This window comes from Nicotiana tabacum, chromosome 12 (genome assembly GCF_000715075.1).
Source record: "Nicotiana tabacum cultivar K326 chromosome 12, ASM71507v2, whole genome shotgun sequence".
Classification (NCBI taxonomy): Eukaryota; Viridiplantae; Streptophyta; class Magnoliopsida; order Solanales; family Solanaceae; genus Nicotiana; species Nicotiana tabacum.
Window position 1 is genome coordinate 124,750,059 of NC_134091.1, and position 15,362 is coordinate 124,765,420.

At 35.0% G+C, this 15,362-nt stretch overlaps 1 protein-coding gene across 1 annotated transcript; it reads left to right on the forward strand.

Annotated features, from left to right (window-relative positions):
• The first annotated feature begins 887 nt into the window (after positions 1–887).
• LOC107796342 (serine acetyltransferase 1, chloroplastic) lies at positions 888–3,856 on the forward strand. The gene is made up of 2 exons (XM_016619097.2): positions 888–1,300; positions 1,490–3,856. Exon 2 carries the CDS (start codon positions 2,738–2,740, stop codon positions 3,797–3,799), a length of 1,062 nt encoding a protein of 353 aa, XP_016474583.1. The 5' UTR covers positions 888–1,300; positions 1,490–2,737; the 3' UTR covers positions 3,800–3,856.
• Positions 3,857–15,362: the final 11,506 nt, after the last annotated feature.

Here is a 15,362-nt window from a genome sequence, read left to right on the forward strand (position 1 = left end):
CTTTTTATACTTATTTCCGTCCTATATGGCAAAAAGAACCACATTTAGGTTCTGGACTCCTCGTGTGGTGTGATATATTAAAAGCTCTTGACATAAAGCTGATGCAACCTATTCGAATGGTTAAAGCTATAGATTAGTTAGAAAGCATCATTGCCCTCAAGGTTTTGGTTCAACGGTAAGGATGCAACACATGATATATGAGTTACGTCCTTGTTATAGCTTTGAGCCTTGTCTGGATAAAGCCTGGTATTTAAGTTGGGAGGAAGATAGAGGGGGGACTCTACTTTTAACCAATAAAAGAAAGTGAAGTCCTAAACTTTGCTTGTACATGTATACCCATGGTAGGTCAACATCAAGGTGGCAAGAAAAAACATATCGGTGTTACTTCTAATCTTTAGTGTAGCTTTAGCAACATTAAGGTAAAGGGGTATGAGACGATTGTAAGTGGCTTTTTAAGTCCGCCGTCAAATTTTATGGTTCAACCTTGGATAGGCGGTGGAAACTATCAAGCTGGAGTATTATGGTAGGGGCATAGAGAATTTTTGGTGGAGCAGTGAAATGTATGGAGATCGAAAAGAACACCAACGGTGGAAGCTCTTTGTTGGGTCGACACATACACTAAGAAACGGAAGTTAGGGGAGCGAATGAACTTACGATCAAATCTTAGTGGAGACAAAAAAAATAATTTCTCATATATTTAAGTGTTGGTGGATAGAGTTATTTAATATATGTGCCGGTGAAAGGTAATAAGTACTCGGTGAAATTAATCGAAGTACGTGCTAGTTCATCGGACACCACAGATACTCAATCATGGACACCACAGATACTCAATCATTGTAGTAAATACCTTTTCAGCTTCTTTAAGCGCCACTTTTGGGGCCTTAGGCATTTTGTACTTCACTCACTGTTTTGAGTACACCATCTTTCTGGATTTTTTTAGTTTGAAAATATCAAATTCCAAATGCATTATGCATCTACTTTTCTTAGCACTCGGTTCTTCCTCCAATTATCTCATTGCAGAATCAATGAGTAATAAACTTGTCAACTCCAAAGCCATATTGATTTTGAACAATCTGAAAACAATCAACTAGAGCACCATTCTTTGAACTAGAAAGACTACTGTTGAAGCCTTGGAACAAAAGTGAAGCTATCTCTGTGTGGTCTATAGGTTACATGTTCGAGCTGTAGAATCAACCACTAATATTTGTATCAGAGTAAGCTGCCTACATCAACATACCTTGGGGTGCGACCCTGTCCTAGACCCCATCAGAATAGGCTGCCTATATCACATCCCCTTAAGGTACGTCCTTTTTCTGGACCTTGCATGAACACGAAATATTTCGTGCATTGAGCTACACTTTTACATTTCTCTTTATTATAATAATATGTTGTATCGTCTTAACGATCTATATTTAAAAGTTTAAACCGTTCGAGACGAACATTTTCTATTAAAGTAGCAAGTTGTACTCACATTTCCTCTCCTCCACAGGTTCAAATTTATCAGAAGCACCAACACCATAGAAAGTGAGTTAGCTTTCATGATTGCATGTGTTCATTTCTGATGCTAGATTCCAAGGTCTTGTGGTCCACATTTCTCATAATCTTTCAAAAAGATCTGTCTCAATAAATCAGCATATTAACAAAAGTATCGACAAGAAATGTGACCTTTGAATTTTTAATTTTTTTTTAATTAGGAAAAATAAAATATCTTGGGCAAAAGTTTGTAACAACTCTTCTTGGATTGTCAAATTAGTTATCATTACGTCAGAATTAACAAATATTAAGTCACTTTCATCTCCTGCAACAAAAGGCAAGTGATGTGCTAGTTCATTTTTGTATTTGAGTATTCAACCAGTATATATATCAGTATATTCGTTTTAATAAAGTGTATTAAATGCTAGTCTAAACTGTAAATAGTTTGATGCTCTAAAAATCTTGATCAACTTCCATTTGCATTTAATTGGTAGATATCAATTTGCTACTAAACTTTGGCAAGACTTTTTGTTGAATGAATTGTATATATTCTTATTCTTGTAATTCATATTTGATCTCCAGAATAACAAATGCACTTCCAATACTAATATTCCTATAACTTCCCATGTTGCATTTAGAACGACTTTTTTAAATATATTTAAACAAAATTAATTTTAAACTTTTTATTTTACCTTATGAGATAATTTATAGTTATACAAATATTTATTACTACCACCAAAAGTTATGGTGGGATAGATAAGATTCCTTCACCCTAGAGGTTTCGAGTTTGAGTTCTGAATATGGAAAAAAGCTGACACGGGGCGTTTGTCACTTTAATAAGCGCTACACAGTGCGAATCAAGATTAGTCGAGCCCAAAATAGGTATCAAACACCAAACGATAGGTCTCGAGTTCGAGTCCTGGGTATAGCGTCGCCTTGATTAGAGAGTACTTTATTACTCAATGTGGGCCTTCTCGGCGCAAATCTAAATTTAGTCGGACCTCAATACAATTACCCAATACTGGGTGAAAAAAAATAAAAAATATATTTATAATAGTATAAAAGCACAAATTTTAGAAAGCGGAAGAGTGTAACTTAGAAATAGGACAAAAGATTAATCATTACTACAAAATAACACATATAAGTCTAATTTAATTCTTTCTTCATAGGCTTTGCCATATCCACTGCTTTCTCTTTCTCTTTCTCTTTGTTTATCTCTCTCCTCCCTCGCCGCCACATATTCTCCTACACACATTTCGCTTCAATGTCCACTAATTTCCTCGGATCACCACCACCCCTTTTCAAGAATGTAATCTCTCCTTGTAATAAACTCTCCACTTTCACAATAAGAGCTTGTTTACATTCTTGTGAGCCCAAAATTGATGATCATATCTACAACAACTACACTAAATACTGCACTCCCAATTTCCCAAATCATGTTTCTCAGACACCCATTTCAGAAAAACAGCCAAAAACCAACAAGAACCATACAATTTTGGACAATTTTGCAAAAGATGATGATTTGTGGCTAAAAATGCAAAAAGAGGCAAGGTTAGATATTGAGCAAGAACCCCTTTTGTCAAATTACTATAAAAATTCAATCTTGGCTCATGATTCTATAGAAAGTGCTTTAGCTAACCATCTTTCAATGAAATTGAGCAATTTGAGTATTTCTAGTGAAACTCTATATGATCTTTTCATGGGGGTGCTCACAGAGGATCAAGAATTGATTTTTGATGTTAATGCTGATTTGATAGCTGTTAAAGAAAGAGATCCAGCTTGTATTAGTTATATACATTGTTTCTTGAATTTTAAAGGGTTTTTAGCATGTCAAGCACATAGAATAGCACATAAGTTATGGTCTAAAGGGAGAAAGATTTTAGCTTTAGTAATACAAAATAGAGTATGTGAAGTTTTTGCTGTGGATATTCATCCTGGAGCAAGAATTGGTAGAGGAATATTATTAGATCATGCAACTGGAGTTGTAATTGGTGAGACAGCAATTATAGGAAATAATGTGTCAATTTTACATAATGTAACATTAGGTGGAACCGGAAAAATGTGTGGTGATAGACATCCAAAAATTGGTGATGGTGTATTAATAGGTGCAGGGACTTGTGTTCTTGGAAATGTTAGAATTGAAAATGGTGCTAAAATTGGAGCTGGTTCTGTTGTGTTAATGGAAGTTCCTGCTAGAACAACTGCTGTTGGAAATCCAGCTAGATTGATTGGTGGGAAAGCAAATCCAATTAAGCTTGATAAAATTCCTAGTTTGACTATGGATCATACTTCATATTTATCTGAGTGGTCTGATTATGTAATTTAGACCTAGGTTTGCTATGTACTGTGTACTTAGAGATCAAATATAATATGTTTCTTTTTATTTCTCGTGAGCCACTTATTCATTTTTGTCGTTTCCCCCCTAAGAAGTTGAATGTGTTATACGATTTGGACACTTCAAATAAACTTGAGTACGTATAGGATACGCTAATGCTAAAACCTTTTCTCAAGATATCTTTCAAAATATTCGGATTGTTGCTTCGAATCTTGTTTTCCTAGTGTGAAACTAGTTGGTTGCCTATTTTTCTAAATTCCATATAATCTACTAAAGTAAATCGGTATTGACTACGTATTAAAAGCAGATCTTGATCCATGGAGTCTCAAGAAGGTTAGTACTCCAACTTGTCCGATGCTCTTGCACCCAAATACCATATATAAGTGGAACTTGCACTACACAGAGATTTTGATACAACCTTCTGTCTTCTCTTCCTTTCTCATGACGTTATCTCACGTCGCCACACAATCTAGCGATGGGGAAACGTCTCCTCTCCTATGCTTGAGAACCCGCGTGTGATAGGATTACTATATTCTAAGGACGTTAAAAAAAGGCAGCCCGATGCACTAAGCTCCAGCTATGCGCGAGATCCGGAGAAGGGCCAGACCACAAGGGTCTATTATATACAGTCTTATCTTGCATTTCAGCAAGAGGCTGTTTCCACAGCTCGAACCCGTGACCTTCTGGTCACTTGACAACAACTTTACCAGTTACGCCAAAATTATTTTTATAAGTCATGTAATAGAGAGGCGGAAAGGTGGAATATTTTTTGCTACTTTGGTAGAGCAAACAGCCCTTAAAAGTGAAAAAATATTAAGTATCTTTTTCCCTATTCTTTTACAGTGTTTTCATTTGGTAGATTAGTAAATGGTAGAATCCATGTTCTCCTAGGAGAAGAGACATTTCCTCCAGTTGATGTGTTATACTAGCCCTTATGAAACTCTTTTACTATTTGCAAATATTTGAGGGGTAACATTTGCATATATTTTTGGCTCTAATGCCCTTTACATCCCTATAACTAGTAATGCCCCACATTATAAAATTTCAAGTGGGATTAAAAAGTTTTTTTAATCTAGAAGATGGAATGAAAAATGATATTAATCTGAACTTAGGATAAATCAAAAGGACCAAGTTATTATTTTGGGAGAGGGACATCCAACCTTGTAGATAAATAATGTTCATCTTTTCTTTAAACACTGGCTCTTTTAACAAAAGTCACACTTAAAATTTAGTGAAGTGAACTTCAAGTTTTGGCTATTACTTGACATTAATGCAATCTCAATAGCTTTACATAGCATATATACTTAACAAAGAGTTTAGGAAGATACAATCAATCCTTCTGGCTACCAAAAGCAATAGGGTCTAGACTCTGGTTCTTATCAAAAAGTTTGTTAGATAATCAAAGTACAAAATGACACATAACTTATCAGTGCTTATGCACCAAATTTTGCTTGGCGAAAGACGCTAAAAATCTCTAATGATGCTTGTCCTACTGATATTACGCCCAAGAACATCTTCATTAATGGTCATCCATGCATCAGACATCATTGCTTCCAATTTCAAAAGCTCGCTTTTGAGCCCTGAAGGAGATGTTGAACTATATTACTATCTCATCTAGAAATTTAAATCGTTAGGAAGAACACACTTTTGATAACTTAATTACATGTCTTAGTACTACCCTCACTCGCGAGCCTAATTCTTTTCCACATGTCAAGCACGTGAAAATCTATGGTCTGTCCTGATATCATGTTAAAGTGGATGACCATATCATTCAAAAGTTTAAATTGTTAGCGAAAGTCATTGCTGCAGAATTTACAAGGCTTAATCTTCTAGATGGTGGTGTGTTTGCAAGTCTAGCGAAAAGCAAATTGTTCCAAAAAACACTAAGGGAAGGTGGTGTGTTTGTTGTCCCTAGAGGACTTCTGCACTACCGTTTGATCTCTAGTTTCGAGTTGGCTACATTTTTCCAAGTGCTAAGTAATCAGAATTCTGGAGTTGTGAGTATATTAGAGGCCATGTTTGTACCAATTGATTCAAACACGAAAGTGTTAATGAAGAAGCTGACCTCTCTTTCAACACGGGGAAAGAGCAGATCCAGAGTGTGACACTGTTTCCTTATTAGGTTTCTGATAACAAATTAGTTCAGCAATTCTAAATATGTACAATTTTTATCACTTGCACTTTTGTTGCTTCATTTTGAATGTTTGAGATGCCTAATATTAAAAGAAGAAAAAACGTCGGATGGACTGGAATAGGAAAAATTACCATCAAAGGTTGTGGTGAAATTGTACTGTAAGTACTCTTCATCCTTAAATATTTATATCGGGTTGATGCCGGTGGTATGTAATCGTATTTGTTAGGGATCATTTTACCCCAAATCGGGACCTCCCAGCGTGAATTCGACTTAGTTGGATCTCAAAATAAATATCGAATACCGAATAAAAAACAAAAAAAGAAAAGAATGGATCACGTAGTTAGTTTTTACTCATTTTTTACATTTTCATTCCTTTTGTTTCTATCACAACCAATCAGCCCCTCATTGCATAGTTTCGATATGGTAAAGAAAAACAACTTTCTAAGTTTAAATGGTAAATGGAATTCTTAAAGGTTGGATGACAAAGTGACACATTATATATGGGGTAAAAATTGGATTTTGCCAAATTGTTATTTATTATTGGGTCGATCTTGAGGAGTTTATATATCAATTATAATCTATGTATAATATGTGTATAATCATTATATAATCTATTTATGTAAAGGTACTATGTTTTAAATACCTCGTTTATTTTTATACGAGGTGCTGTTTAGTTACTTCGACCGACTCCTGTTCTTCAAAGAGTTTATTTTAGTAAAAATTTAAAACCCAACAATAAATTCATTCATAGTTTTTCTTTAAATTTCTAAGTTCTTTATAATTCAATTTCGGATTTAATCAAATGATGTTTATCCGACAAGCATTTGTTAATTTACTCGCAATATGAAGAATTTAGGTATAAATTGCTCCATTTGATAGAATTTAAAGCTAAAATAGTTCAATTAGTGATGATATGAAGTTGCTGACAGCTAAAAACTAGTATGTGTGAGCTGCCAGTATGAAGAAGCTCTTTTTTTCCGATCTTTGTCACATTTGATTTGTTGTATAGTAGTTATAACTCCTTGAGCCGGGTCTATTAAAAATGGGCTCTCTACCTTCGAGGTAGGGGTAAGGTCTGCGCAAAGGCGGATTCAGGATTTGAAATTTATGGGTTCCTACCGTAATTTCAAATTAATATACAATAATAATTGGGTTCACAATTAGATATTTATAAATATTTAGAGGACTTCTTAATAGAAATACAACGTCTATGCAAAAGTTATTGGGTTCCGAAAAATCCAGTAACAATACTCTAGATCCGTCATTGGGTCTGCGTACACACTACCGTCCCCAAATCTCACTTGTGGGATTATATTGGGTTTGTTGATGTTGTTGTATAGTAGTTATAACACAATTCACATGGTTGATGACATGTGTAACCAGAGGCGACACCAAAATTTGAACCTTATGGGATCGGGACTCTAGTCCATTTAAGTTACTGTGTTTTAAATTAACAATTTATACATATTCAATGATATCTGGGGGATTTGCATCTATACCTAGTTTTTGAGTCACATTTTAACTTATACCCGCTTTGCAAAAAAAATTACAAGCGTACCCACTTTTCGAGTAATTTCAGACATACAGGCCTGCAGTAGCAAAAATTTATGTCTAAAGTTTGAACTTCAGAATGTTTTGCCTGAAGTGTAGCCTTATCAAAGCAAAACTTCAGATATTTTTGCCTGAAGTTTGGCCTGACTTGCAAAGGCAATCACGCAAACTTCAGTTTTTAGTGCAATGACAAACTTCAGTTCAATAAAACTATAGCATGTTTTGGCCGAAGTTTTTGTTTTGTAATTGTTGAACTTCAACATTCTAGGAGCTTAAATTTTATTTTGTAATTGCTGAACTTCAGCATTCTAGGAGCTGAAGTTTTGTTTTGTAATTGCTGAATTTCAGCATTCTAGGAGCTAAGTTTTGTTTTGTAATTGTTGAACTTCATCATTCTAGGAGCTGAAGTTTTGTTTTGTATTTCCTGAATTTCAGCATTCTAGGAGTTGAAGTTTTTGTTTTATATTTGTTAAACTTCAATAGTCTTAGAGCTGAAGTTGTCTTCTGCCTTTCTTTGAAGTTAGATGGCTTTAAAATATAACTTAAGCCAAATTGTGCTGAAGTTTTAACTGATTTTTTTGATAATGTTCTGAAATTATTTTTCCTATCTTTTATTTTTCAGTTCTGCAGCCCTTTTCTGTCGTTTTCCCTGCTGACGATATCATAAAGCAACGGGTAAGCTAATTTCAAGAGATCGCGAGAGCAACTATTGTGTATAATAAATTTCACATGCATGTGCCATTCTCGTGGCAGGTAACTTGGAAGAGAGGACATATAGCAGTCAATTGATGTTGTATGTTTAAGAAGAATGGATCAGGGAAAGACACAAATCACACCTACTTTAATCAGCTTGTGGAGTTTTATTTACTCATCCTTCAACATAGAATATGGTAGTTGATAATTTAATAAAAACTTTACAGATCCAATTAATAATACTTATACAAAGTCTCATGTGTTTGAGAGAGAAAAGAAGAAGAGGAAAAGAAGAGGAGGAAGAAAGGAGCGCATAGGTCAGGAGGAAGAAGATGAGGCGTCTGAAGTTGTCAAAATTAGGGTATAGGTTAAAGAATTTTAAAAATATGGGTATAGGTTAAATTGGGGCGACCAAATAGGATGCCCGTATAATTTTTACTTGATATCTTAAGAAAAATATAGGGTTTAGGCAAAAAATAAAGGGTTTGACTAAACCCGCAAGACCTATGCTAGCTCTGCCAGTGTGTAACCATATTTTAAAATGATATGTTCAAAAAGGTATCACTTGAAAGGGTGCGACTTTTCATGAAAGCATGGTTTATTAAAATTACTGTTAGTAAAAATGTGTCTCCGTTGGCCAATAAATAGTACTCCGTTTGTGTCAATTTATATCACACTTTTTCTTATTAGTTTGTTAAAAAAAGAATGACATATTTTTATAATTGAAAATAATTCAACTTTAAACTCTTCATTTTATTAATTTTACCCTTAATGAGAAGTTTTTATAACCACACAAATATTATGGCCCCACAAAGCTTTTACCCCTTAATTTTTTAAGACCACAAGTTATAAAAGTCTTTTTTTTTTAAAAAAAACTCCGTTACGAATCAAACTACATCATCTAAATTGAAACAAAGAGAGTAAATAGTAAGGACCAATCCACAGTTCAAAGAGAATGCATATTCCTATTCTAGAAATCCTGCAAACTATTAATACATCTTATGAAAAGAAAAGAACAATCGTCAGCGGGTATCTCAATATGAAGTTTTTTAGACATATTGTTGTCTAAGTTGTAGAGTTTGCTGTAAATCTCTACCAGAGATATACCTTGAATACCTTGATATCTTGGTGATGTTTGAGAGTTTTAGATGGTCTTCTTTATTCAGTTTTTCACCTTATTCACTTACTGCTACTCCAATTCCAAGAAATTCTCCAATTTTACTATCCTATAATGGTAAATTTTGAGTTATATTTAACTGCTTACTTTTCATTAGGATAAATATTTGTTTTTTTTTTCATATTAAATTATGTTCAATGAGCACGATTCTTGCACTTGGGCATTTTTACAATGTAGAACACAACAATCCTCTGTCCTAGTGACGTGTTTTAAAAAGAATGACACATTTGAGCTACAAAACTTCTACTACAATTTTCTAGCTATACATTTGGTAGGCATAGGTTGCACCATATAGGAGCCACATGCACATGTTGACATTTGAATTGTGCGGAGGGGGAAATGTGGCTAAAAAATTTTATGTCGTCGGGCCAGCTAGCATCGCGACTGTTCCAGGTACTTGCTAATTCCAGTCACTGAGAATTAGGTAGATGAGAAGAAAAATTTATTGTTGAGGGTAGGAAAGCTACGTACATCTTACCCGGTAGCATCAAGGACAAGGATAGAGTTTTGGAAGCTCCAAGGCCATCTACAAGATCTCAAGCTAAAGAGTTGCACTCTAAGGTTGCTGGACTTCAATGGCAAATAAAAAAGCTTTTAATTGTAGAGGAAGAGCTCAAGCCCAAAGTAGATGAATTATCCAAGTTTTATAATTATTTGGTGATCCAAATTGAAGTCCAAGAGGAGGAAGATTGGGCCATCAAATCAGCCCTTGAAGTCCACCAAAGGGGCTCAAAATGAGCTTAAAAGAGGTCCAAAAGGGGGTGTTTCAAAGGGAGCCCAATTGGAGTCCAAATCAATGGCCCAAACTAGTAGTTTTAAGGTCCAAATCTGCCCCAAAGGGATTTGGTCGCCCCCCACCTAATTATAATGACTTTTCTTACTCCTTAGCAATCACCCTACCTAATTGTAATGACTTTTTATGCCTTAGCAACCACCTTACCTAATTTTAAGGACTTTTTGTGCCTTAGTACTCCTATAAATAAGGAGTTCTTCTCATTCATTGAGACACTTCATTATTGATTAAGTATATCATACTTTGAGAGTTCTTTTGAACCTTTGTTACTTGTGCTTTGAGATTTATCTTTCAACCTTTACTAGTTCATAGTTCAAGGTAGTAAGATTACTTCTCTATTGTGATATCTTTGATTCCTTTGTGGTATTCTTAGAAGGCGATTAATACTAGTTATTAATTGTTGTCTCAAGTTACTCGTAAAGCGGTCAAGATCCGAATCTATTGTTTTGATTTGCTTTTAAGTAAAGGCGTTTGATTTCTTCAATAAATCAAGACGTTGTTGCTTTGATCTTGTCAAGGCTATAGAACTTGCGTTCTTGGAAGTTCTTGGAATTCTTTCTTTGAATTTTTCCATATCCTTTATTTTCTGCCCTTTAGTTCTAGTTGCTCAATTCCTTATTGTTATTGCTTCCGCATTTACTTTTTAAATTCTTACTCTAGTTTGGATTTTCGACCTTGTCGTTATCAAGTGGTATCAGAGCGGTTCTATCAAGGTTTCGTTTTTGATAATTCTGGGAATTTCTTGAATACTAAGAGCGAAAAAAAAAAGTTAAAAAAAAAACAAAAACAAAAAATAAAAATCAATTTTAAAAAAATAAAATTGTTTACTCTCTAGGAACTTTCTTTTGTATCTAATTTGTTTCCAAAAACTATCAAAGGAAACAAGAAGAGGGGATCCCATATTTCAAAGATAAGACAAAAATTCAATTCTTCTTACTCTTTCTAATCTAAATATATAATCATTTCCTTTTTGTTCGTGTCTTGTTTCAACTGAGTCTAATAGTTCTAGGATTTGGTTCTTCTTTCATTTGTTCCCCAAAAATCTATATTTTACTACTAAAAACTTTATACGAGTTGGGTTTAACTATAAATCTATAAAGTATTTCGTTCAAAGGTTATTTCGAGAGAGAAAAAAAAGACAAAGTGTGTGTGAGAACAATTGAGAAAAAATTCAATTTTCTGATACAGTTTAATTATTTAAGATGTCACATACAGGTAGTGATGATGAACGAAGGGTTCTTCAAGAAGCCGAAATCAAAGCAAGAAATGATTTTACCTTGCAAGCTATGCATCAACAATTCGAAAGGTGGAATTTGCAACTCCAAGAGATGAGGGACACCATTGCTGAGCAAAATGATACAATTGCTGAACTTAGAAGGGAAAATAATGTTAGGCCCCAAGCTAGGAGAAATGTACCCCTTGCTCCCATTGTAAATCAAGAAAACCCAATAGATGATTTTAATGATATCGATTTTGATAGGATGGGAAGAGATAGGAGGGGACAAAGAGGTAGAGTAGAAGATAATAATATAAGCAGTATACAGATGAAGATGCCATCTTTCAAGGGAACAAGGGATCCAGACTTGTACCTTGATTGGGAGAGAAAGGTTGAAGCCATATTTGACTGTCACAACTACTCTGAGGGTAAGAAGGTTAAACTTGCTATTGTTGAGTTTTCTGACTATGCTGCTATTTGGTGGAAAAAGCTTACTAGGGACAGATTGCAAGAAGGACAAGCACCAATTGCTACTTGGGCTGAGATGAAGAGGGTGATGAGAAAGAGATTCATACCATCACACTTTCAAAGAGAGCTACAACAACGCCTTCAAACATTGAAGCAAGGGTCCATGTCTGTGGATGAGTACTTTAAGGCTATGGATATGGCTATGATCCAAGCTAATTGTATGGAGGAAGAAGAGGCTACAATGGCTAGGTTTTTAAATGGTTTAAATAAGGAAATAGCTGATGTAGTAGAATTACAACAATATGTAACAATAGATGAGTTAGTTGATTTGTCTGTAAAGGTAGAAAATCAAAATAAAAGAAAGCAAGCTAGCTCATGGAAAGGTCGGTCAAACACCATCTCCAAGAAGCCATGGTCGAATCAAGAGATGAAGGGTTCTTCTAGACCTCAAGAAGACAAGGATAAAGGTAAATTTAAGAACAAAGAGGGAGGTAAAACCTTTAACCCTAAACCTTTTACACCTTCTAGTTCTATTCAGTGTCATAAATGTAAAGGAAGGGGACATATGATGCATGAATGTCCAAGTAGAAGAAACATCATTCTTAGAGAAGATGAAGGATATGAGAGTGAAAAAAGTGAGGGAGAAGAAGAGGGAGATGTGAGTAATGATGATGATATAGAACTACCTAATGATGGCATGATTGGGGTAGTTAGGAGGATTATGACTATCAATTTGGGAAGCAATAGTGAAGAACAAAGGGAGAATATATTCCATACTAGGTGTGGGATAAAGGGGAAAACTTGTTCTATGATCATTGATAGTGGTAGTTGTGCTAATGTGGTGAGTTCATACTTTGTGGAAAAATTGGGACTTGCATGCATAAAACACCCTACTCCCTATAGACTCCAATGGTTAAATGATAGTGGTGAACTAAAGGTAAACAAATAATGCATGATTTCATTCAATGTTGGTAGATATGAGGATGATATTCTTTGTGACATAGTCCCTATGCAAGCTTGTCATATCTTACTGGGTCGTCCTTGGCAGTATGATAGGAATGTTTTTCATGATGGAAGGAAGAATAGAAATTCTTCTTGAGCTAAATGGCAGAAAATTTACTCTTGCACCTTTATCTCCTTCTCAAGTGTTTGAAGATCAAAAGAGATTAAGGGAAACAATGGGAAAACCAAGGGGAGGGATAAAAAGTGAGCTTGAGGAAAAAGAAAAGAAAGGAGGCCAAGAGTTGGAAAAAAAGAGAGATGGGCGAGAGAAAGAGAGAGAGGGCAACAATTTGAGAGAAGAGATAAAAATGGGCTTGAATGAAAAAATAGAAAGTCTTGGTGAGAGGAAAGAGGCTAAGGTAATAAAAAAAGAGAGTTTTTATATAAAAGCCAAAGAGTGTTTAAATGCAAGAAAAGAGGGGTTGCCCATAATACTACTTACTTACAAAGAAGTTTTGATTAATTCTGAGTTACTAACTTCTTCTTTGCCAAGTAGTATTTCTTCTCTTTTGCAGGATTTTGAAGATGTCTTTCCTGAAGATATTCCTAATGGATTGCCACCTTTACGTGGCATTGAGCATCAAATTGATTTCATGCCTGGATCACAAATCCCAAATAGACCTGCTTATAGGAGTAATCCAGAAGAAACAAAAGAGCTTCAAAGGCAAGTTGAGGAGCTGCTTGAGAAAGGCTTTGTGAGAGAGAGCATGAGCCCTTGCTCTGTTCCTGTCCTATTGGTACCCAAAAAGGATGGAACTTGGAGGATGTGCGTGGATTGTAGAGCAATCAACAAGATAACGGTAAAGTATCGCCATCCTATTCCTCGTCTTGATGATATGTTGGATTAATTACATGGATCCAAAATCTTTTCTAAAATTTATCTAAAAAGTGGTTACCATCAGATTCGAATGAATCCTGGAGATGAATGAAAAACTGCTTTTAAGACCAAATATGGGCTTTATGAGTGGTTAGTTATGCCTTTTGGCTTGACTAATGCACCTAGCACTTTCATGAGATTAATGAATCATATCTTTAAGGATTTTCATGGAAAATTTGTTGTGGTGTACTTCGATGATATCTTGATCTTTTCTAACACTTTAGAAGAGCATGTAGAACACCTAAAATAAGTTTTTGAAGTTCTTAGAAAGCAACTCTTATTTGCTAATCTTAAAAAGTGTACTTTTTGTGTGGATCGTGTGATTTTCTTGGGTTTTGTGGTTAGTTCTAAAGGAGCTGAGGTTGATGAAGAGAAAATTAAAGCAATAAAAGAATGGCCAAAACCTAAGAGTGTAACGGAAGTTAGGAGTTTTCATGGACTTGCTAGTTTTTATAGGAGGTTTGTGAGAGACTTTAGCACCATTGCTTCTCCTTTAACTGAAGTTATTAAAAAAGATAAGATTTTTACATGGGGAAAAGAACAAGATGATGCTTTTAACTTGTTGAAAGAAAAGTTATGTTCTGCTCCATTGTTACAATTGCCTGATTTTTCTAAATCTTTTGAAATTGAATGTGATGCTTCTGGCAAAGGAATAGGTGCTGTTTTGATGCAAGATTCTAAACCTATTGCCTACTTTAGTGAGAAGTTGAGTGGAGCCACATTGAACTATTCCACTTATGACAAAGAGCTATATGCTTTTGTAAGGGCTTTAGCCATATGGCAACATTACTTGTGGCCAAGAGAGTTTGTCATTAAAACTGACCATGAATCCTTGAAATACTTGAAGAGTCAAGGTAAGCTTAGTAGAAGGCATGCTAAGTGGGTTGAATTCATTGAAACTTTTCCTTATATAATTTCTTACAAACAAGGAAAAGAGAATGTTGTTGCGGATGCACTTTCAAGAAGGTATGTCTTAGTTTCTACCCTGACTTCTAAATTGATGGGTTTTGATCAAATCAAGGGACTTTATGCTAATGATGTTGATTTTGGCAAGATTTTTGCAGATTGTAAGTTGGGTCCTTTTGAGAGGTTTAACCTCCAAGATGGGTTTCTCTTTAAGGAAAATAAGTTGTGTATCCCTAATTGCTCTTTACGTGAAGTATTTGTAAGGGAAGCACATTGTGGAGGGCTTATGGGTCACTTTGGAGTCCCAAAGATGCTAGACATACTTGCTGAAAATTTCTTTTGGCCTGGAATGAGAAAAGATGTTGAAAGAATGTGTGCACAGTGTTTGGAATGTAAACAAGCTAAATCTAAAGTGTTACCACATGGTCTTTACACGCCACTACCTGTTCCTACTTCACCTTGGATTGATATTTCTATGGATTTTGTGTTAGGTTTGCCTAGAACAAGGTATGGTAAGGATAGTATATATGTTGTGGTAGATAGGTTCTCCAGAATGGCTCATTTTATTCCTTGTTTAAAGATTAATGATGCTTCACATGTTGCTGATCTTTTTGTAAAAGAAGTTGTCAAATTGCATGGTATACCTAGAACTATTGTTAGTGATAGGGATGCTAAGTTTTTGAGCCACTTTTGGCGTGTATTTTGGGGGAAGTTAGGCACTAAATTGTTGTTTTCTA

Excerpts from the sequence above, each read along its gene's own strand:
- LOC107796342 (XM_016619097.2), top strand. The coding sequence starts at position 2,738 with ATGTCCACTAATTTCCTCGGATCACCACCACCCCTTTTCAAGAATGTA.